The 21,523-nt window shown below is 51.3% G+C and overlaps 8 protein-coding genes across 8 annotated transcripts; 5 read left to right on the top strand and 3 right to left on the bottom strand.

Annotated features, from left to right (window-relative positions):
- Positions 1-3,096: 3,096 nt before the first annotated feature.
- On the bottom strand, positions 3,097-3,860 carry SPBR_04424 (ran GTPase-binding protein mog1; the record flags this gene model as incomplete). The annotated part of the gene is made up of 3 exons (XM_040762707.1): positions 3,097-3,397; positions 3,474-3,689; positions 3,778-3,860. 3 exons carry the CDS (start codon positions 3,858-3,860, stop codon positions 3,097-3,099), a joined length of 600 nt encoding a protein of 199 aa, XP_040621471.1.
- A 1,050-nt stretch (positions 3,861-4,910) lies between these two features.
- Positions 4,911-5,708, top strand: SPBR_04414 (HIT domain protein; the record flags this gene model as incomplete). The annotated part of the gene is made up of 5 exons (XM_040762697.1): positions 4,911-4,944; positions 5,036-5,118; positions 5,218-5,286; positions 5,358-5,450; positions 5,601-5,708. The coding sequence occupies 5 exons, from the start codon at positions 4,911-4,913 to the stop codon at positions 5,706-5,708; spliced, it is 387 nt and encodes a 128-aa protein (XP_040621470.1).
- A 509-nt stretch (positions 5,709-6,217) lies between these two features.
- Positions 6,218-6,637, bottom strand: SPBR_04505 (uncharacterized protein; the record flags this gene model as incomplete). Its single annotated transcript, XM_040762788.1, has 1 exon — positions 6,218-6,637. One exon carries the CDS (start codon positions 6,635-6,637, stop codon positions 6,218-6,220), a length of 420 nt encoding a protein of 139 aa, XP_040621469.1.
- Positions 6,638-7,043: 406 nt separating this feature from the next.
- SPBR_04367 (uncharacterized protein) lies at positions 7,044-7,979 on the bottom strand (the record flags this gene model as incomplete). The annotated part of the gene is made up of 1 exon (XM_040762650.1): positions 7,044-7,979. The coding sequence occupies one exon, from the start codon at positions 7,977-7,979 to the stop codon at positions 7,044-7,046; it is 936 nt and encodes a 311-aa protein (XP_040621468.1).
- Positions 7,980-9,742: 1,763 nt separating this feature from the next.
- SPBR_04372 (DASH complex subunit DAM1) lies at positions 9,743-10,655 on the top strand (the record flags this gene model as incomplete). The annotated part of the gene is made up of 3 exons (XM_040762655.1): positions 9,743-10,063; positions 10,144-10,228; positions 10,507-10,655. 3 exons carry the CDS (start codon positions 9,743-9,745, stop codon positions 10,653-10,655), a joined length of 555 nt encoding a protein of 184 aa, XP_040621467.1.
- A 1,115-nt stretch (positions 10,656-11,770) lies between these two features.
- SPBR_04050 (ariadne-1) lies at positions 11,771-15,586 on the top strand (the record flags this gene model as incomplete). Its single annotated transcript, XM_040762334.1, has 6 exons — positions 11,771-12,111; positions 12,193-12,238; positions 12,308-12,473; positions 13,553-13,921; positions 13,998-15,437; positions 15,510-15,586. The coding sequence occupies 6 exons, from the start codon at positions 11,771-11,773 to the stop codon at positions 15,584-15,586; spliced, it is 2,439 nt and encodes an 812-aa protein (XP_040621466.1).
- A 1,936-nt stretch (positions 15,587-17,522) lies between these two features.
- Positions 17,523-19,264, top strand: SPBR_04177 (3-oxoacid CoA-transferase; the record flags this gene model as incomplete). Its single annotated transcript, XM_040762460.1, has 3 exons — positions 17,523-17,582; positions 17,674-19,047; positions 19,133-19,264. The coding sequence occupies 3 exons, from the start codon at positions 17,523-17,525 to the stop codon at positions 19,262-19,264; spliced, it is 1,566 nt and encodes a 521-aa protein (XP_040621465.1).
- Positions 19,265-20,010: 746 nt separating this feature from the next.
- Positions 20,011-20,781, top strand: SPBR_04422 (uncharacterized protein; the record flags this gene model as incomplete). The annotated part of the gene is made up of 1 exon (XM_040762705.1): positions 20,011-20,781. One exon carries the CDS (start codon positions 20,011-20,013, stop codon positions 20,779-20,781), a length of 771 nt encoding a protein of 256 aa, XP_040621464.1.
- Between the last annotated feature and the right edge of the window lie 742 nt (positions 20,782-21,523).

The following is a 21,523-nucleotide window of genomic DNA, read 5'->3' as shown; positions in this document are numbered from 1 at the left end:
CAATCGTGAGATGACTTCCTCGAGCCAGTGGGCCCTATTTCTTTTCCTACGGCACTTTTCAGGATACAGGACACAACTGTCTCGAGGTGTGTCAATGACAAGTAATGGACATGGATTGTTGTGATTCGAATTTTGGTCACGTGACCTGTTGTCTTGCCAACGGGCCGTCTCGCAGGTTTCTTTCAGACGGAGCTTAGTTCTAGCATGTGCATCCTGCAGCGCGCAAGAATCGAATTGTCCAATCTGCCCCTGGTAGTATCACATAGCACACCACGCGTCTTTCACTAAAACTATTTGTTGTTGGCATTAAAATTTTGAACGCCGTGACACCGCCAACATGGCACTGCGCCGCGTCATCATAGATAGTGATGACGACCTCGACGACTTTCCGTCCTTACGATCAACATTGCGAAATTCGACAGTTCCTTCAAATGCTCCTTCACAGACAGCGCAACCAGCAAAGTGGCAAGCGAAAAGAATTATCACGACGACCAAACCATATAGGGTCGAGATAGAATCTTCTACGTCAGCCCCCAATACAACATTACGGCGGAGAAAGTTGGGCCGCATCAACGATGACGCCACCCTCCTTCGCCTACAGGGAACCTCGAGCAACAGCACTCTCAAAGGAGAACTGAATGGTCCCAAGCTAGAAATGATTAATCTACCTCAGAGCTCTTCCCCGGGATCATCTCGATCAAAGCCACGGATTGAGCCAAGGGCAAGAAAAACAAGAAGGATGTCCGAAATATCAGCGGATGACAAGGGCGAGCTCTCCACAGAAGGGGCGACAGTACTGCAAGACGTTTCTCTTGACGAATACTTCGGCGAATATGCTGCGGGAAAGGCCCGAGCGGGCGCTGCAATCAACGCTGATCGCAACGGTGAACATGGCGACGAACCTACGGGTGATCAAAACGTCAATGAAGACAGCGATGGTTATAGCAATCACAAAGGGCAACATTGCCGCCTAGGCGAAGGGCAGCAAGACGATAGCCAAGGAGAGGCTGAGCAGACCGACCACGAGCAGGATACGGACAGTTACAGCGAGACTTCGGAGTTCCGGGACACATCTTGGAGTAGCGATTCATCTTCCGGCTCTCTGGGTGACTTTTTCCCGATTGCACGTACAAAGCGACTTGCAACCACAAAACTACAGATGCCCGAAGAACATCAAAAAAGAGCGTATCCCGCTCCTCAGTCCCAAATGACGGCGGACACCTACACGGATGATGGAAGCACCATTTTTTTTTCAGCCGAGGAGTCGTTTTCGAATGTTGGGCCAGATCTTGAGGCGTCCAAGACCAGCTTGTGAGTTATATTAGGTTTGGGTGTATTTCAACAAAACATCCGTGCTTACATACGGTCTAGATACCCACTTAAAACCGACGCAGCGCCCCGGAAGCTTCCAACAGGCTCTGTATTACTGCCTACCACAGATGAGCGGCCCAAGACGCCTCCGCTTGGCCACCCCAAAAATTTTAAAGTCGAGCGCCTCCAGTCGCCCTCACAAAAGCTTCCGCGCATACCACATACTCCACACCAGCCAAACACCGACGACTTTTGGAATCAAACTGTCACTGATGAGTGGAATATGGAGCACTCTCCACGGAAGCTTCTGTTTGACCCGGACCAGACCAAGATGAATAATCAGACCCACAACGGAACCAGAAACGCGGGGCCATCTACGCGTTTCCTTCCCTTTTCGAAAAGGGGCGCAACTGCAACCAAAGTGGGAAAAGATGCAAAAAAATTGTTTCAAAAGAACAAGCATGACATGGCAGAAAGGTTCTTTGCGGAGCTTGATAATATTATCACGGGCGGCCAACTGAATCAACTAGCGGCTTCAACAGGTGGTGTCCAGATCGAATGGACCAATAAACTCAACACAACTGCGGGGCGGGCGAACTGGCGGAGAGAAACGCTTCGACCAAAGGTAGCCCCGGTTGTTGACATTGAGGATGGTTCGACGACAAGCGTTGTCAGTACGGACATCGCAACATGCGTGAAGCACCATGCGTCCATCGAGCTAGCCGAGAAAGTCATCGACGATGAGCGCCGTCTTTATAATGTCATCGCACATGAGTTTTGTCACCTGGCTAACTTCATGATCAGTGGGATTACTGGGAATCCACATGGCAAAGAATTCAAGCAGTGGGCAGAGAAATGCTCGCGACATTTTGGTGACCGTGGCATACAAATCACCACGAAGCATACTTATGAAATTGACTTCAAATATGCTTGGACATGCGAAGAGTGCTCTACGGAGTTCAAACGCCACTCCAAGAGCATCCATCCGGAACGTCACCGGTGCGGAGCCTGCAAAGGAGTCTTGAAACAAACGAAGCCTGTTCCACGACGCATTGGGATGAAAGACGAGTTTAGGGTGGGCGCGGGTGGAAACGTGTTGATCAGAGGCCCGTCCGAGTATCAACAGTTCATGAAGGAGCATATGGCCATTGTCCGGCGTGAAAACCCCAACAGTCCTCAGAAAGTCATCATGACACTTGTTGCAGACAAGTGGAGCAAGGCAAAAGCTCATAGAGTAGCTTCTCATAGCCGACCGACAACCGATGCTCCTGACAATGAAGCAGTTGCAGGTGCGGATGTTGCAGGTGCGGATGGAACTGAGGCACGTGTGGAGCACTTGGGCAGGGCCTTGGTTGATCTCACGCTGGGGTAAGTGCGATCCAGGGTCACTGGGTAGTGAATATGTATAGATCAAAATTGGATCCCATATGCACATAGGATAACACGTCGGGAAAGCATATTCGTTGCTGGCTTGGCTTACTGTCTGATATCGCAGGGTTATGGCTACGTGGAATGACACAAAATTAAAGGTGCTGAAAGATGTACCGGCCCTACAAAGCGTATTAAGTAAAAAAGGCAATACATGTTCCAATATCGAACAGAATGATGCCAAGTCAAGAAGCCAAACTCAATGGTGCCACGCCCGTGTGCGGTAGCACCTCCACTCTCTAGTCTTCACGTCCAATATCCCCGTCATATCGCCATCGTACTGTAGATGCACGCGGTTTCTTGGAAGTCTCTCGTCTCCGCATTTTACTTTTACTCCCCCCGTCAGGCAAGTCAAAATCACACCTCGTTGAAGAGATTCCAGTCTTTGACTTGAAACGTCGCCCATATGCGCGATGCGTATTCCACAGCATCACCAATAAGCTGACCTTGTTTGCCTAGTTGTAGGTCAACGTCTTCCTCGTCGTACTCGCCCTTGATGTGCGGTACGTTGATCGTAATCAGAATGTCGGTAGATTCCTTTTCGAGACGGAGGAGCGTCAAAATAATCGCCGTGAAATCCGGCGCGCTGCTAGCTGCAGCCTTGGGATCAGGGCGAGGCGTCTGAGTCGCAATCAAGGAGTATGCTGGGATGCTCTCGCTGTGGAGCACAGTTAGCTAGTGGCACAAGACTCTGTGCCGCAGCTCTGGTCAAGGAATGGGGTGTGAAAACGTACGGAAGTTCGGAGAACTGCGTGTCGGTGGTGTTCCACACACGTACCGAGTCGGCATCATCGCCAATAAGCTCCTCGAGGTGTGTGGAGAGTGCTTTGCCGTCGATCTCGGCCGTGGTGCCGCTGGGGCCCACGCGTTCGCATATTTCGAAGATGATACTCGTAAAGCCATCCTTGTCGATATAGACCTCTTGGTTGTCGGGGACCTGGCGCAGTTTACTGAGGGATTGTCAACCATCAAAGAAGGGCAGACCATACACTACCAAGCAGAAATTTCTCTCGCCGAGCGGCAGAGGCTATGGCTTACCTGACATCGGCAAAGTTCTCGGGCAGGTCAGCGACGATGGCCGAACCAAAGAGAGGTGTAGGCACGAACTCGGTCTTGGTCATTGCGGCGGTGATCGTGTGGGCGTGTCGGGTATCAAGATTTCGACGTCTATATGTCGCGGTAAGACGAGGAGGTGGGCGATGGCAATCTATTGTAAAACCGGCAAGCGGATAGATAAAGTAACAGTTGCAGGTATGCCTCGAGGTTTCTGAAAGGTTCCGCGCGCAGTTTACAACAATCGGTCTTTGGGGAGGGGATGTGAAATAAAAGGCGGGCCACTTCAACTTATGACAGTGCTAATGCTATTACGCTCATGTCCATTTCAGGTGCTAGAGAGGCGCAGCCTTGGTGTGCAGTGATTGATCAGGGCGCATACATCTATGGCCAGTAAATGGCGGGGTTACTGACGAAGCCTGGCTATTTACATTGTAGAACTGGGAAAAGTGTTTCCACATGAAAGTGGTATATAAGCAAAGGTAACAGGAATTTTCTAATTGGAGTGGGACTATCCTAGCGAACTCACCTCTTGCCTTTTACCAGAGATGACCGTGGGACGGCCCATAAGACTCCACTCAATAATCTTTGGCACCCAACTTGAATCCGTTGGATTCGATTCAACTTTTTACCAATTTTAAACGGAGCTTTTTTTTTAAAAAAAAATTCATGTATATATATATAAAAAGGCGCCGCCTTTCTTTTCGCTTCTTCTCCTTCGCGTATAACTAAATCTCGTGTTATTGTAATTGATTTTTAATTTTTGTAACTCTCGGCGCGAAAATAATAATGTCATAATGTAATTAGTCTACGCAAGGAAACGTAGAGTTTATGTCATTGTCTTTCGGGCACGTTGTAAGAACGTTCCGCATATAATACTAGATAGCTCGATGTGTTATGTAACGTCAGGGCCAAGCGGGGTAGCTTGAGCGCTCCGTCATAGCGCCTTTACAAAATTCACCTGTTGTCTTCTCCCGACATCCTTTCTCCCGGCAACGTACGACGTACAGTTCTTGGCTTCTACACTGCTTTTATTATATGCGGCCATACGGTCTTCTCGAAACACTCACATCATCACAGTAATAAATCTCAGCGTCACCAGTGAGCCACTTGCTGCCATGGCTGCTTGTATCTTCTGTAAAATCGTCAAGGGTGCGTTCTTTGTCAGAGGGCAACAATGGTGCTGCAGCACGGACTCGTACGGATTCCCGAGACCTTTTTCTATGCTAACACTATTTCACAGGCGAGATTCCCTGCTTCAAGCTTGTTGAAACTGAGAAATCACTTGCCTTTCTTGACATCAACCCGCTGAGTCGGGGACACGCGGTAAGTTGAGCCTACCAGACGACGGTGATCTTACTTTCAGTTGAGGGCGAGGAAGAATAAAATTGCTAATAGAAATCTGCTCCTCGTCCCATATTCCAGCTTGTCATCCCTAAGTTCCACGGCGAGAAGCTTCTCGATATCCCCGACGACTATCTCACGGATATACTGGTATGGTATCATAGCCCAACTCAGGGACTCGCATTTATTTCCAGTCGCGTACCACTAATCCTACTTGGTAGCCTATTGCCAAAAGGCTGGCCAAGGCAATTGGCACAGACAACTACAATATCCTACAAAACAATGGCCGTCTTGCTCACCAAGAAGTCGATCACGTAAGGCCTATCTATCACCTTAACCCGTCGGTATGAGAAGGGGTGGCTAGGACTAACTCAGCAAACAGGTTCATTTCCACGTGGTAATTTGCCAATTCGCCCAAACTAATTTTCTCGTCCTTTATAGGATTCTTGCTAACCAGTTGATAGATTCCTAAACCGAACCAGACGGAGGGTCTTGGGGTTGGTTGGCCCCAACAGAAGACCGACATGGACCAGCTGAAAGCCCTGTTCGAAGACCTCAAGTCACGTATCTAGATATTGGGGTATCAATATCACGACAAAGCTTCGGACATGGTTCAGGCACATCGAAACTAGCTCTGATGCCATCTGACAGTCGTTTCGGTGCGAGATACATCAACCGCGCAGGCGGAGAGCGGTAATCTCCAACCGTTTCGTTTATATTTGCCGTCATGAACACTGCACGACATTCAGAATTAGAGGTCTTCCCCTCTGACTCCAGTGTTTTGCTCAGAATAAGCTCTTTCTGGACGAAAATTCAAATAATTGATGTGGTAGCTGAAATCCTAAGTCTAAATTCCAGGGACACGACCAGAGCTGCATGGCTGGTGTCATACCTACACAGAGAGGATGTATCGAGCGTAGCCAGAGGTGACGAAGGAAGAATAATAACTCTAAACTGATCCAGAAATAATACACCCGCAATTTACAGGCCATAAAGCCACAGGGCAAGATTGAACGCTGTGGGAGAAATAACGCTGTGGTAGAAATGGACATCATCCGTAACCCGTGCTCGTGCCCACAACCTACTCCACGTTGTCCTGTGCGTTTGTGTTACCGTTGGTCTGCGCCGTCTCGTCCTTCTTGGGCTTCGGGTAGAAGTCGACAGTTCCATCTGCACGAAGTATGCCAGTGCGATCATATAGCGAGCGAGCACGAACGTAAGGGTCCAGTTTCCAGTAGTGCTTGCGCAGCTGCTCGGCGATATCTTCCCTCGTATCGCGGGCGGCCTTAGCGGGCTCCCTATCATTGCTCAAAATCCACTGGGCAGTGGCCTCTTCGAATTTTCGGGAGAGACGCTCGCGCTCGACAATCAGCTTATCCCGATTGGCGGTGTCATTCATCTTATCGTTCTCTCCAGGTTCCGGCTCAAGGTATGTGTATTCCCAGTCCTCGTCGCCATCCAGTTCTTTTATGATTTTGTCCCTGCTGATAAATTGCTCCATATCCTTGACATTGTTCGTAAAATGTACTTTACTTGCCACAACCGGGTCAAGCCACCCGCGAATAATTCTCCAAATGCCTACATACATATTAGCAAGGTGATCAATTATAAGCGAAGTGCGTAGGTAAACGGCAGCAAAAGATGCACAGTCAATCAACATCGAGAACGTGCATACCCTGGAAAAGCCAAGGTGCCTTGTGTACCAAGACGGCACCCAAGCACTCTGGATAGTTTGCCTCGAAGCACTTGATCATAAACTTGACTGGAGAGTAGTCCTGATGCAAAATTAGCAACACGTCACACAAAGAAGCGGATGTTAAACCTGCGCAGTGCCACCGTAGCAAGCGGCTTACCATGTTGGCTAACGAGAACCCTGTCATGTCAAAGATTATGGTCTGGTTAAACAGTCATTTATTAGTAAACGATACCAAGTTGTAGTCACAGAAGGCGGAACGTTTGTCTGAAGGGATCGTGTTTACCGCAGTATCGACAGGTGGGCGAAGAGACAGGCGAGCTGTCTCAATGATGTAAACCGTGCAGCGCTCGACGCTCTGTTCGACCTGGTCGCCTTGGTGATGCAACCGAACGCGTACGATGCAAATGGGCCGGCCTTGTTTGTCTGAGCCATGGAGGAAACTCTTGCCCATGCGCATCTGAGCCAAGAAATCTTCGCTGATGGTCTTGGCCTTTTCATCGGTGGCAGTGGCCACTTCTTCAGCAGCGCCACCGTCGCCCTTCAGCATGATATCATCGTCGACGTGCATGTCCCGTGCCCGCCAGTGCATAGTAGACACAAGCATGACAAGGGCCTTGTCAACATCCCATTTTCTGGCTCGGAGGAAGCGAAGAAAGAGTGCATCAGGGTGGTCGTGCTTGACCATTGCCCATAAGGTGTCACGGATGGACTCAGGGGTTTGGTTGGCCAGTGCTTCCTGGAATAGTTTGCTCTGGCCGTACTTGTCATCCGCGCCTGCTGCAGCAAGGTCCACAGCGGAGACTGCTTTAGTCACAGTAGCGACAGACTCACCTGCCGGATTGCCGTCTTTAGAACCACCATCCTTTGTGCCCCCGTCCTTCTTTGACCGCTTGAACAGGCTGCGTTTTTTTTTCTTGTCCTTTTTTTTGCTGTCACTGGCCGCTGCTGAGCTGATGGTTTCAAGAACAGTGTCCCCCGAACCATCTTCATCGTCAGGCGCATCGGCGCTTTCCGCGGCAGAACCGGGATCGAAGCTAGACAAATCAATCTGGCACACCTTAAACACAGCGACCCAGAACTGGCGAAGCTTCTCCTCTTGTTCCGGTGTGAGGTTTCCCAACCGGCCTGGAGGCAATTCTGAGCTCATGCTGTAGGCGTGTTCTGGTGTGGTTGAGTTTAGATGATTTCCCGGAAATGACTGACTGCTTGACTCGGAAACGGCGGTTGTCCTTGCGGCGTGGGAACGCGATGGAGATTCGCGGTCGATGGAGTAGTAAACTATAGCACCAAGCGAAAGCGAGACGGCTATCACAGGACCGAAGGTGCTGCTTGATGATTGAAGAATCCGGCTAGGCGGTGTACTGTACCTCTTCTCGTGGGAAGTGTTCAGGACGCCTGAGGTACGCAGTTTCAAGGTGGAATGGCGGTAGGGCGGAGGTACTCCAGGACAAAGTTGTGCCCGGGTGCCAATTGTCGGCGATGTAGTGCGGATGTTCCGGAGAAGGAAGCTCATAGGACACAATCGAATGTAAATCTAGTAGCAGCGGTGCGCTTTGCCAGTTAGTTGTGGAAGGTGCAGGTGAAATCAAGAAGAGCATTGGCAAAGGAGAACAAAACAGTTACGTGATTCTTTAAGATAGGTGTCGTACCTGGTGGTAAATCTGGGGTTACTAGGAGCGTTGATGTTTCGACTGTGTCGTGATATTCTGGTAGTAAGAAGTGCGCTGACATGTGCAGACGCTCTAGATGGAAACAATCAGAAGAGAGCAACCGATGCCGAGATCGAGAGGACGGCGGATGTGAGCAGATAAATGCAGGTATTCAGCGCCGGAGGGATTTAGCAGGCTCGATGAGCATGTCGTCGCGGGGTAGTGCGTCGTAAAGCGGAAGGGAGATGCCGTCGATGTGTAACAAAAGGATAACCGTGAACGAATGTCTAGGGAGCTGGAAGCGACCAACGTGTGTTACAGCGATGGCGAGATCGAGAAACACGAAATCAATTGAGGCTGCCAGACTAAGAATTGGCGAGAGTGTTTTCGATGCTGAGGTTGGTGCGCTTCTGAGTGAGCGTTGCTGGCCCCAACGTATTTTAGGATTTTGCGTTGCAAAGGGTGATCTGGAAGGGGGGGGGGGCTTTGGAGTTTAGCTCGGTAACTGAACCCAGCCATTCATTCCGCCATCTAGTTTGTGCAAAAGCTGGGATGTATCGCCTTTCGCCCTTTTTGATCATCAGAAGCGCCATTGTGACGCTTACGGTGCTGTCCTTGGCCACCGGACCTCCCGGATACATGAAAATACGCTTCACCAAAGAGCTGCAGGAGGCTTGGCCCTAATTTTATGTGCGTCATAGTAACTTAACGGGTTTACGGAAAAAAATAGAATCGTGTCCCCTGACTTACCTGCCATCTTAGTACACAAAGGATACATCGGGACAGCGCATCAGTAGGTGCTTTTATTTGAGCATTTGAAAAAGTAAGTTTGAGCTGGATATTAGCTTTCTAGGGATTTTTTTTGGCCCCCCCCGACACCTTCCTCAGAAAGCTACCTTTGCTACCTTTTTTCTGTGTTGCACCAGGCCCATCGATTGAACCAGGAATTAGGCACGTGCCTGGCCCGTTCCCTTGCCGTTGATACACAGACTTTGGGCCACACTTAGCTGCTCACGCTGCTTTACCTACGCGTTGTAGCGCGTTGAGGCGACGCGAACCCACTAAGTACTTAAGGCGGAGGGTTTTACAGAGCGTAGTGAATGTGCCGAAGTTGGTGTAAATATGAAGACAACAAGTTTATCCAGCCACGGATTATTTCAGCGGTTTTGAACGAATCCAACCGCGCCACCCAACAGGCTTGCACAGACTCTGTGTAGAACAGACTTCTTGCACAGAGTTTGACCTGAGCCCGGCTGCCATCATGTCGTATGAGCCGCTTAGTTCATCCGGCCGACAAGAGTCTACGTCACGCACGCGAACGTCACGCCCTACCACGCCACTTCGAGCATCGTCGCGCTCGTCATTCCGAGAATCTGCCCGAGGGAGTGTTCTCGGCGACGCCCAGTTTCCACTTAATGCATTCGAGCCAGCTTTTGCAGAACTTTCGGAGGCTATGGCTGATTTAGAGGCGAATATGATGCACTTCCAGTTGATGCATGAAAGCCTCGCACGGTTTAGCGAGAGCTTCGCCAGCTTCATGTACGGCCTGAATATGAACGCCTACTGCGTGGACTTTCCCGAGGTGCGTACCGCCAAACTTGCCAATTGAATTTCATGCTTGCTAGTCTTGTTTTTCTGCTAAAACAGACTTTCTGCCTGCAGGGTCCCGTCTACGAATCGTTTAAGAGAGTCAGGCAGAGGGAGGAGGCGGCAGGGGCCGACCATGAGACAGGCGGCCTGACTGGAGGTGAGTAAATACCTGTGTCTATTGACGAGCGAGTGTACATATTCGAATCAACAGGCTGATGCCATTCTCAGGAATTCCCCGTCCAGCGGAAAGACTGACGGGAGACTTGGATGGCGAGACCACATTTATGTGAGTTAATATGCACGTTACCCTAAACACGATATGTGGTACGCACAATACTGACCTTGGCGCCTACTCGCCAGGACTACCGATACGTCTTTTGTCGACAACCCTCCTGCTACGGCTCCTCGAAACACGTCCCGGCCCCAGACCGCCAGGCCACCACGTGGCAGAGGAGGCGCTAGCCGAGGTACAGCAACAAGACGTGATGGGCGGGGAGTGCCGGACACTCACGGAGCGCCGAGCACACGTGGCGGCCGCCCTAGTGGGCTGGCGAGGGCACGGGGTAGAAGTGTTCGCTAGGTAGAACCGAGAAGCAAGAAATTCATCGGATGTCAATTAGCTGACGTGCTGTGACTTGCGCAAATCTGGGGCATATTTGCTGCTATCCGCATACCCCGCTAATTGCTGCCACGTCATTGTGAACAACAAAAAGCTGCCGCGGCGTCGTCCGGCCCGACTGCCGAACACCATCTATCGCCACCCTTCACCTTCCAAGGAACGGCTGCTCCCCTTGCTGTCGACGCCACTTTCCATGTCTGCTGCTATCCGGTACATTCCAGCTGCAAAATATCCTGCTACTGGGATCCTAATTCTGCAATGTCGTGTCAAGCCTGGCGCGAGCAGAGTGCGCGACGGCGTTGTAGCTGTTACCGACGGCGCTGTTGAGATTTGCGTTGCAGCGCACGCACGCGATGGAGAAGCAAATAAAGCAGTTGCCCAGGTGTTATCTCAGGTAACTACATCTTGCTCCTAGCCAATTTCCCTTCTTGAGAGACTTGAGTGGCACCTGACAGTTAAGATTCTTGGGGTTCCGAAGTCCAGTGTAAGTGTCACCCGCGGCACAAGGTCTCGGGACAAAACTCTTTCTGTAACTGGGATGCTGGGGACTGATACAGAATATGGTCAAGTTTTGGACCGCGTGTTCAAATTGCTGTCCAATGCGGCAGCATAGGATAAGCCACCTAACGGCAATGTCATTTTAGCACTGGATTATCACGGTTCACAAGTAACTACATATTACATATCGGAGTGTGCAGCTTACCTGATAAGACTTGTTTTCACTGAAAGTACATAAATAAATAAATAAAAACTCGTAACCCGTCTAAGCTTTTCATATTGGTAAATGGCACATAACCAAAAGTCACTTGTCTTTTAATGTTGGGCAAAGCAGAGTGCCATTTTACGGTCAAATTAGAAGGCTGGGCTGGGCATGGCTCCACAAGTCCTTATTGGCCAATGCCCACAGGCTTCTGCTTTTCTAACCTCCCTTCCCCTCTTGATGATGTACATTATCGACGCCAAAGCATTCCGTCTCGCGCAGTCTCCGTTATTACAACTCACGGCCAACAAACATTTACGAAGCAAAGAGTATCCCCTGGAGGCAACCTTTCTCCTATAAAACTCACAACAACGTCCAAAATGGCTTCCCGTTTGTTCAGATCATCTATCACTGCTGCCCGCATGGCGTCGGTCCTACCGCGGGCGACCACTGCGCCTTTAATCCGCCACTTGCACGTTGGTCGGCCTCTTTTTGTGAAAGTTGGCCAGGAGGTGCCCAATCTGGAGGTCCTTGTCGAGGACAGCCCGGGTAACAAGGTCAATCTCGCCGAGGAATTTCAGAAGGGTGACGGCCTCATCATTGGCGTGCCAGGCGCCTTTTCTGGTGCTTGCTCGCAGACACATGTTCCTTCATACATTACGCACCCCAAGCTGAAGAACGCTGGGCAAGTCTTCGTTGTGTCCGTCAACGATGCTTTTGTGTGAGTGTATCTGTCGGCTTGTACATTGGGTGGCTATTTCCATGTTCCGGCGAGCCGAGCACAGACTGATAGACTACGTAGGATGAAAGCATGGGGTGACTCCCTGGACCCAACTCATGACTCTAAGGTACGTAGGATACTTCAGAGCAACATTCTCGGAACTTGTCACGGTGATAGACAGCTGACGGCTTGTTAGATCCGATTTTTGGGAGACCCTGCTGGTGAGTTCACCAAGGCTCTAGACCTTGATTTCGATGCCTCTGCCTTTTTTGGCAACGACCGCTCCAAACGCTATGCTCTTGTCATCGAGAACGGTAAAGTCAAGAGTGCCCATGTCGAGCCCGACAACACAGGAACGGATGGTATGTCTTCTTGGGTTTCACGCACCCGTACAAGTCTTGACTCCCCTCCTCTTCCTCTTTGGAAATGCCAGGTGCCCCCGATCCGAACTGACTTGTCTTGCAGTGTCGCTGGCCAACAACATCCTTTAAACCAGTGGAAGCCGATAAAGTGAGGCCTAGAATGCGGTTGGGCAATCGTCCGTCACGCTGGGATGTTGGATGCGAAGGAATAGCAACACATATGGGGGATGAAGCGGGTTTCTGTTCTCGGAACAATTCTGCTTGACTGTACGGCGTATGAAGCACATTTCATATGACTCAAACGTGATGACATTTTGAACTAGCTTGACATTCCGTACTTCGTGACCTGTGCAGCTCTGTATTAAGATTTCTTTGGTGGGGTCTGTCGCAGCACCAACAAAATGCACTGAAAGCCGAACGGCGACCAAATTTCACACACCAAACTACAACTCACGTGATACGTCGTTGCCAACCGTTGTTTAGGTTTCTTTGGGCTGAAATGGCGGCGATAAAGTGACAAATACAATTAGGCCTGACAAAATGATGCCTGGCACTGTTAGAGTCGCGCGTCGCAGGGACCTTTGTATTCTACCAGGTTCTAAGCCGTCAGTCGCCGTCCTAGAGACTCAAGTCACCGTCCCCTGTGAAACAGGGCGGTGTCTGGTAGCGGACAGCCGAACACTGTATTTCCGGCGCCTGGCTCCGCCCCTCGATCACATTCGTTACTGCACCTCGCCTGCTTTCTCTTTATCAACAATCTCCATCGCTTCTCAAATCAGCCCTGCTCTTTGCTGCCTTGCGAATCCGTATTTTGTTCGACCTTTGTCTGCGTTTCTTCATTTCGTCAAAACATACACGCTTCCAACGTCACTATTTCCTTTGTTTATGCCGCCCTCCGAGCATAGATTTTCTTTTCTACAGACCCATCAAATCTCGTTGTCGCCTGGCACTGTCCACCTCTCTTTCCGTAGATTCTTCCCGAATCGGAGTACCTATTAGGCATCATCTCTTTCCTCCCTTTCTTCACCTCCCACTTCATTTTTCGGACGGCTCGTCAAGGTTTTTTGACGAGCTTAGAGCCACCATCACCATTCCTCGACTACCAAAGCGGAAAGCCGCTGAGGCGACGGCAACCACCGAGGGCCGCTCTCTTCGCCAGAGGAGGCAACCGCCCGAGGGCTTGAAGCAAGCCACAGACACCAAGGCGCCTACACCGGCGACAACGGCGACAACAACCAGAGGTACTAGGAGTACGAATCTCCCGATAATCTCTGAGGGAGCGTCGAATCCGACACCTGCTTTGTCTTCTCCCCAGGACGGACCGCCGACACCACAGACGGCCGTTTCTACCGCCATGGAGTCCGACGACGACTTCTTGTCGAACATGTCAAGCGAGGACGATGCTATGCACGATGATAGTGACAACGGTTTACTGTCAGGAGGTGAAGGTACGTGTTTGCTTTAAAATCCCTTGTCTTCTGCTTCATTCCCTGATCTCCTCTAATGCACGATTATGACATATAGATTTTGACGACTTCGAAGAAGAGCCGGATGATATCGACATCGACATCGTTAAGGATGTAGCGGCTGACGATAAACGAAAACACGCATATGAAGTCGATTTTAAAGTCTATGAACCGAGGGACCTTGACCGACAACAGGAGGAACTCATGGACGAAGTCAACATGATCCTCGAAATGCGACCCGAAGACGCAGCTATCCTCCTCCGCCACTTCCGTTGGAACCGGGAGCGTCTCATAGAGGAATACATGGAGAGCCCTTCCAATGTTCTGGAAGCCGCCGGGCTTGGGGCCGACGTTGTCGGACTGCCGAGGCTGGAGGTCATTCCTGGTTTCACTTGTGACATATGTTGCGAGGACGACGAAGGATTGGAAACTTTTGCATTAAAGTGCGGCCACCGTTACTGCGTGGACTGCTATCGCCAATATTTGACACAGAAAATCCGCGAAGAGGGCGAAGCGGCAAGAATACAGTGCCCCACGACCAATTGCGGCCGCATCATTGACGCCAAGTCCCTGAGCATTCTTGTCACTCCGGACCTTTCTGATCGCTACCACGAACTGCTTAATCGCACGTACGTCGAAGACAAGGATTCGCTGAAGTGGTGCCCTGCGCCCGATTGTGAGAATGCCGTGGATTGCCACATCAAGAAAAAGGACTTAGACCGCATTGTCCCTTCTGTCGAATGCAGCTGTGGCTACCGTTTCTGCTTCGGCTGCTGCCTGAAAGACCACCAGCCTGCTCCATGCAAGCTTGTGAAGCAGTGGTTGAAGAAGTGTGCCGACGATTCCGAAACTGCCAACTGGATTTCTGCAAACACAAAGGAATGTCCGAAGTGCAACTCAACAATCGAAAAAAACGGCGGCTGCAATCACATGACTTGTAGAAAGTGCAAGCACGAGTTTTGCTGGATGTGCATGGGACTCTGGTCGGAGCATGGTACCAGTTGGTACAATTGCAACCGTTTCGAAGAGAAGAGCGGTACTGAAGCTCGTGATGCACAAGCAAAATCTAGAGTTTCCTTGGAGCGATATCTGCACTACTACAATCGATACGCAAACCACGAGCAGTCAGCCAGGTTGGACAAGGATATTTACACACGTACCGAACAAAAGATGGTCCAGTTGCAGACCTCTTCAGGCATGTCTTGGATTGAGGTACAGTATCTGAACGCCGCGTCACAGGCGCTGCAGACCTGTCGCCAGACGTTGAAGTGGACATATGCTTTCGCTTTTTACCTTGCTCGGAATAACATCACAGAGATGTTCGAGGACAACCAAAAGGATCTCGAGATGGCCGTGGAGGCACTGTCAGAAATGTTCGAAAAGCCGGTCAGCGATCTGTCGGAGGCCAAGATGAAGGTGGACATCATGGACAAGACTGCGTACTGTAACAAACGGCGCGTGATTCTCCTGGAGTACACGGCCGACAATCTTGCACACGGTAAGTCTGCGGCATCTCAATCCGCGAGCACTTCTTTTACTTGACTTTACCTTTTACCGCTAACCACTATAGGACGTTGGACGTTTAATAACGACCACAATTTGGCGTCTGCGGCGACGGCTAAACCCGCTGCAAATGCGCGACCATGAATAAACTACGAAGTGCTGGCGATCGCAGCTGGCCTCAAACCGCCATTGGAGACCTGGCGGATATGTGTGGCTCCCGCCATCCACCTTCCAGGTATTGTTTTCGTACCACGAATGGCCATAGATTTTGTGGGGGTATGTACCAGGAGCATATACAACCATTTGGCGAGAACAGGCATCAACGACATCTTTTAAACCCAACCGAATGACGAACATACCGTTTTGCTCAGTGCTAATGGCATGTTTCGAAGAAAGCGCATTAGCTTCTCTGTACTACCAATACATTACTGATTGAGCGTCAACGGGCGTTTTCATTATTAAAGTTTCTCTTTTCCAGTCGTTTGTTTTGAAGCTTCTTTGCTTGTTTCGTTCTGTGTCCTGGGAAGTTGTGGAGTTTTCAGAGTCCACGTCTTGTATCTGCTTTGTTTGCTGGAGTTTTCTTTTATGCGGTAATACCTGCATCCTCTCCTGTGTCATTCCGCGCACCTATGTGGGTATCGCTGATGTCTGCTCCGGAATGATGGTGCGTCGATGCTCGGAATGGGCTTTTTAGTATGGCGTTTTTTAGCGTCGTGTTTGGTGTTTCTAACTGCAGGAGGTAAAAGAAATCGGAACATTATCACGTAACGACATAACCAGAAGAGGACTGCCGAAAGTTGGCGCTTTTCGGTTCGGGTGTCTTCAGCCTGCCATCGGAAGGCCGTGTTTTAAGTCAGGGCGCTTTTACAGACGCCAACGTCACCGGAGGCAGCTTTTTCCCCAGTGAACAACCTAACTGAATACAGAAGGCGCCTTAAAAATGACCACAGTGGCGCTAGCGGGCATAGAGAAAACCTGCGTCAACGTAGACCTTTAAGACAATATATCCTCGAAACCTTTTTTGTGTCGGACCATTTGCCGAAGATTGTGCGAAGTCGGCGAGGACAGGGAAAATCGAGAATGTGGGGAAACAAACCTCTGGGCTGACCTATGTATCTTTTTTTTGTAGTGATGTGAAGCATCGGTTCTTGGAGAGTATACGGTGGCGACGGCGGGCGTCAGTGAACTGTGTTTTTATGGCTGCGGGGTCCTAAAAGGACTTGTTTGTTGTCATGCATTTTGTGCTGTGGCAACTTCTATTTTGTTTATCATATTTACGAAGTACGAATACAATCGTTCCGAATGGGAAATTCAATTACCGCCGGCATATGTTTCGGCCAGAAGCGGCTTCCCTTGGCCGCCACTCTTAACATTCTGTATTGGGGTAGTCGCCTCGGTGACTGGGCGCCGAATGAGGAGCCTGCCTGGCTGGGAACATAGTGACTTGCTAGTCTGCGAGAACGTTTAGCCATATTTTCCGCGACATATACCTTGCGTCTTCTGGTGCCAACTACCCCTTCCGACTCGCCGTTGTATCTCGACGTCTACCGACATCCCGTTCTCTCCCGGCCTTTGTGGTTGAGCGCATCTGCTTTTCTTGACCTTTGTGGTTAGTTTACATCGCTGCGGCATGTCGTTCTGGTGTCGTTGTGGCCGTGGTTCCTTTCTCGTCGCTTCCGTGACAGCAGGTTGTGCCTTTGCGCATGCGATTAATACCCTTCCTTTTTTTATACGGCTGGTCCTCAGTCTGATGGGCGAATTGTTGTTCCCTAAGCTTTGTCGAATTCCACAATCCCCCCCTTCTCCAATTCTTCCGCCTAAGAAAAGAGCATGCTGTGACCTCGTCTTTCTTCACTGGTTCTTTTGTGATTCTCTCTGCTTCTTGTCTACGTTTTCTTTTCTACCCTCGTTATCTTCCCACTCATTTTGTTTCCGTTTCTCCTCACACATTCCTCGTCTTGTCCCCCCCACCCTCGCAACTGGTGCACATCGCCTTCCCGTCGTCAGTCTCAACATCCTTCCTTGAGCCTCTCCACCCGTTTGTTGCTTCTTCGCGCCCAATCTCATAAGGCAGACCGCGATGCGCTCAGCAGTAAACTGCTTAAAGAGCCTGCGGGCCTACTCTAAATACGGCAGCAACGTAAGTCGACTCAACAACGCGCGGGTAGTCATTAACGGTACTGGTCACTGGTCACTGGTTGCTGCGAACTGATGGCTAACACGACCGATAGCATGGCGCGCTGCTTGCTCGGGGCTTTTCAGTTACGGTGCGGCGAGCCGAGATCAACAAGGTATACCCGTCAGCGGCCGAGGCTCTCAAGGATATGAAGCCCCACTCGATTCTCATGTGTGGCGGGTTTGGTCTTTCGGGTGTGGCCGACACGCTGATCGAGACCGTCGCCACCATGCCACACATCAAGGGCCTGACCGCCGTCTCCAACAACGCCGGCACGGACGACAGCGGCCTCGGCAAGCTTCTTCAGTCGCGCCAGGTCAGCAAAATGATTGCCTCGTACATTGGCGAGAACAAGACGCTCGAGCAGATGTACCTCAAGGGTGACATCGAGCTTGAGCTGACCCCGCAGGGCACACTGGCCGAGCGCTGCTCTGCCGGTGGCCGCGGCATCCCGGCCTTTTTCACACCGGCTGCCCTCAGCACCGTTGTGCAGACCGGCGAGCTGCCCCTGCGCAACAACCCCGACGGTACCCCTGCCGAGTTCTCCACGCCCAAGGATCTGCGCGTGTTCAATGGCAAGGCCTACCTGATGGAGGAGAGCATTGCTGGCGACTACGCATTCGTAAAGGCCTACAAGGCCGACCGTCTCGGTAACTGCCAGTTCCGCCTCTCCGCGCACAACTTCAACGGTGCTATGGGCCGCAATGCCAAGATGACTATTGTCGAGGCCGAGCACATTGTGGAGCCCGGTGAGATTCCGCCCGAGTCGGTGCACCTTCCGGGGATCTACGTGAAGCGCGTGGTGCAGAGCACCGCTCCCAAGAAGGTTGAGAAGTACGTCTGGACGCTGGACGAGGCCGACGCCGCCGAGCAGACCAAGAAGACGCTGGGCACCGGTGATACGGCTGCCAAGCGCGACCGCATTGTGCGTCGTGCGGCCAAGGAGTTTAAGAATGGCATGTACGCTAATCTTGGCATTGGCATGCCCATGCTGGCGCCCAAGTTTGTGTCTGCGGACGTCGAAGTCCAGCTGCAGAGTGAGAACGGCATCCTGGGCCTGGGTCCGTACCCAAAGAAGGGAGAGGAGGATGCCGATCTGATTAACGCAGGCAAGGAGACTGTCACCCTGAAGCCGGGTGCGTCGGTCTTCGGCAGCGAGGAGAGCTTCGGCATGATTCGCAGCGGCCGCGTCAACCTGACAATCCTCGGCGCTATGCAGGTCAGCGCCAACGGCGACTTGGCCAACTGGATGTTGCCGGGCAAGGTCAAGGGCTTCGGTGGCGCCATGGACCTCGTCAGCAACCCGAGCGCGACCAAGGTGGTGGTCACGATGGAGCACACTGATAAAAAGGGCAACCCGAAGGTTGTTAAGCAGTGCGCCTTCCCATTGACCGGCAAGGCCTGCGTTTCGCGCATCATCACAGAACTGGTACAACCAGACCCTCCCCCACCCGCCCCCTCTTTCTATCCTATGCAACTGTGAACCGAATCCATTGACTAACAATGTGTCACAGGGCGTCTTTGATGTCAACTTTGCCAGTGGCCTGACCCTGGTCGAGATTGCAGACGGTGTTACTGTCGACGAGATTCGTAGCAAGACCGAAGCGCCGTTTGCGGTCGCCGATGACCTGAAGCCGATGCTGTAGGTGGGGCGTTTGAGTCCCTTGAGCGCAGTCCGCATACGTGCGCCTTGGGCGGGCTAAAATATTTGTATGTAAGATACATATGGTTTATGCCCTAAAATGTCACGTTGGTAATGCAAAGAAACCTGGATTTGATAAATTAATTGTCTCCGTCCCCCCCAAATTTCCGAAGCGTTGTTGTCGACACGTGCTATACGCTACTGCTGACTACTAGCCACTTTCGGTGGTTATGTTTGGGCCCTCGAAATCCCATTTCAGACAGGACACCAACTAGACTTAAAGTCAAAACACAGCACACTCCTTGCCTAACCAAGAAACGTTGAACGCTCCAGGCCTAACGCCAACGTGGTACAGTTCTACACGCCACGGAATGATTCCTGTGGCCAGTCCATACACCGTCTATGCAGGATGGAGGGACTAGCAAAACCCCGTTCAGCCAGCGGAGTCCTTCCAGGCCTGACGGCCACAGCGTCTCGGCAACATGGGCGGACTGGACGACCAGCCACGGGACCCAGAGGCCTAGGTGCGATGGCGCTAGCTGCGCTCGCACGTAACCACGATGCACTCGGATCGGATCACATAGCAAGCCTTGGTGAAAGGCAGCAGAAAGCTCTTCGCAGGGCCTTGACGAATAGGTAAGGAAATAGCCGAAGCCGCAACTTTAGTCGCAGCCAGTCGATATATATATGTCCACGTTGCTGACGTCTCCGTGTGCTCCAAGCCGCGATTTGTCTCTGCGTCTATGGAGAATGTTCCTGCCTCTCCGGTCGAAGAATACCTCGCCCAGCAGTGTCGAACCCTTGTCTGAAGCGAGGCGTGTCCACCTCTACTGTACGCAGTACCGGCAGCCGCGCAGCTCTCTCGATGTTTATATTATCGCGCTCAGTGCGCCACCCTACGAATTCATTGCCCACCTACGCATTGTAACTCCGCACCGGGCTGATTTTGGCGTTCCGGAGCTGATGAAGCTGGCTAAATTGCCAAACCTAGGAGTGCTTGAGATCATCGAACGCGCACCGGATCGTGCTCCATGGGACCAGCTAAGGCTTAATGAGGGGATGCATGGGCAGAGTGCAGACGCTTATCTCGACCCGCAGCAGGTCAGCGATCGACTGGTCAGGGGCTGGAGCCTGACGCGACCGGATCCCTTTCCGGCTCTGCGCGTGCTCCGGCTTTGGGGATGCAGTGGTTACATATTGACTTCAGCGTGTCTGCAGAATGCAGTGAAATTTCCGTTGTTGGCGCTCATAGTTGTGTCCATCCAATACAACAACCATCAGGCCACGCCGGACACATGGTCAGATGCCTTGCTGACTGCTTCGGCGTCTGGCTGGACTGGTCTTTCCCTCTCGAGGCAAAGCTCCCAGTACAACATTGCGACAGAGGTTCCGCATAAGAACCCGGATTCGTATATTTTGACACTCAACATGGTAGAGGATCACACTACACCGGTGGAAGCTCTACGCTGGGGTTCGCACCTGTATTCGTTTGTAGCTAAGACGGCTTACGATGGCCGTTAGTTTGAAGATGGCTTCCTAGCGGCAGCCGCAGCTGAGCCCCTTAAAGATCATTTCGCGTTGTTGAGCTTGGGAAGCGACCAGGGCTCCAGGAACGACACCATCTCTAGACAAGGAGACCGCGCATTTTGTTTCATCCGGGCGCGTGATGACATCGCTTCGCAAGCGGCTCTCAAGACGCGGAGAAAGACAGCCACGGATTCAGTTCTGTCGAATGGCCAACGCCGCAAGATACAGGAGCAGTTGCAGCCACCTGCAAAAAAGCCTAAGGGAGGGAGGAGCATCGGGAGCATGCTGGACGACTTTCTTGCGTAGAAGTTCCGTTCAGGCACTCCATGGACCTAATACGGGGTACACATCATGCCAACGAAAGTGCGGTACCCGTGTAAGCTTGTATGACGCAAAAATATCGCTTGAAGCCACATTCCTTTCCTTTGCAGGACAGAAAAAGAGATCAAGACCCGAAAAGGGTTACTAAGGCGCCGATTCTCGTAAGAAATTCCTCTGTCCTCCAATTTCCCCTCCAAGGCCTGCCACTGAAGAATGACGGCTAAAGCCAGAGTGAATATGAAGGAGTATGTTTTCGTTTTATGTTGAGGGAGAAAAAAAGGAAAAGGAGAAGAAACCACGGAGAAAGTTTCAGTGAGATCCGATTTTAAAGTTTAGTTCGGCGGTCACAGAAAGAGCGGGTCTCTCGTTATAATTGCATAATCGTCTAAATTCGAATTTAGCGTGGTACATGGCC

Source organism: Sporothrix brasiliensis, assembly GCF_000820605.1.
Source record: "Sporothrix brasiliensis 5110 chromosome Unknown Cont16, whole genome shotgun sequence".
NCBI lineage: Eukaryota > Fungi > Ascomycota > Sordariomycetes > Ophiostomatales > Ophiostomataceae > Sporothrix > Sporothrix brasiliensis.
Note: the sequence above shows the minus strand (reverse complement) of the source record. Positions and strands in the feature narration are given on the sequence as shown.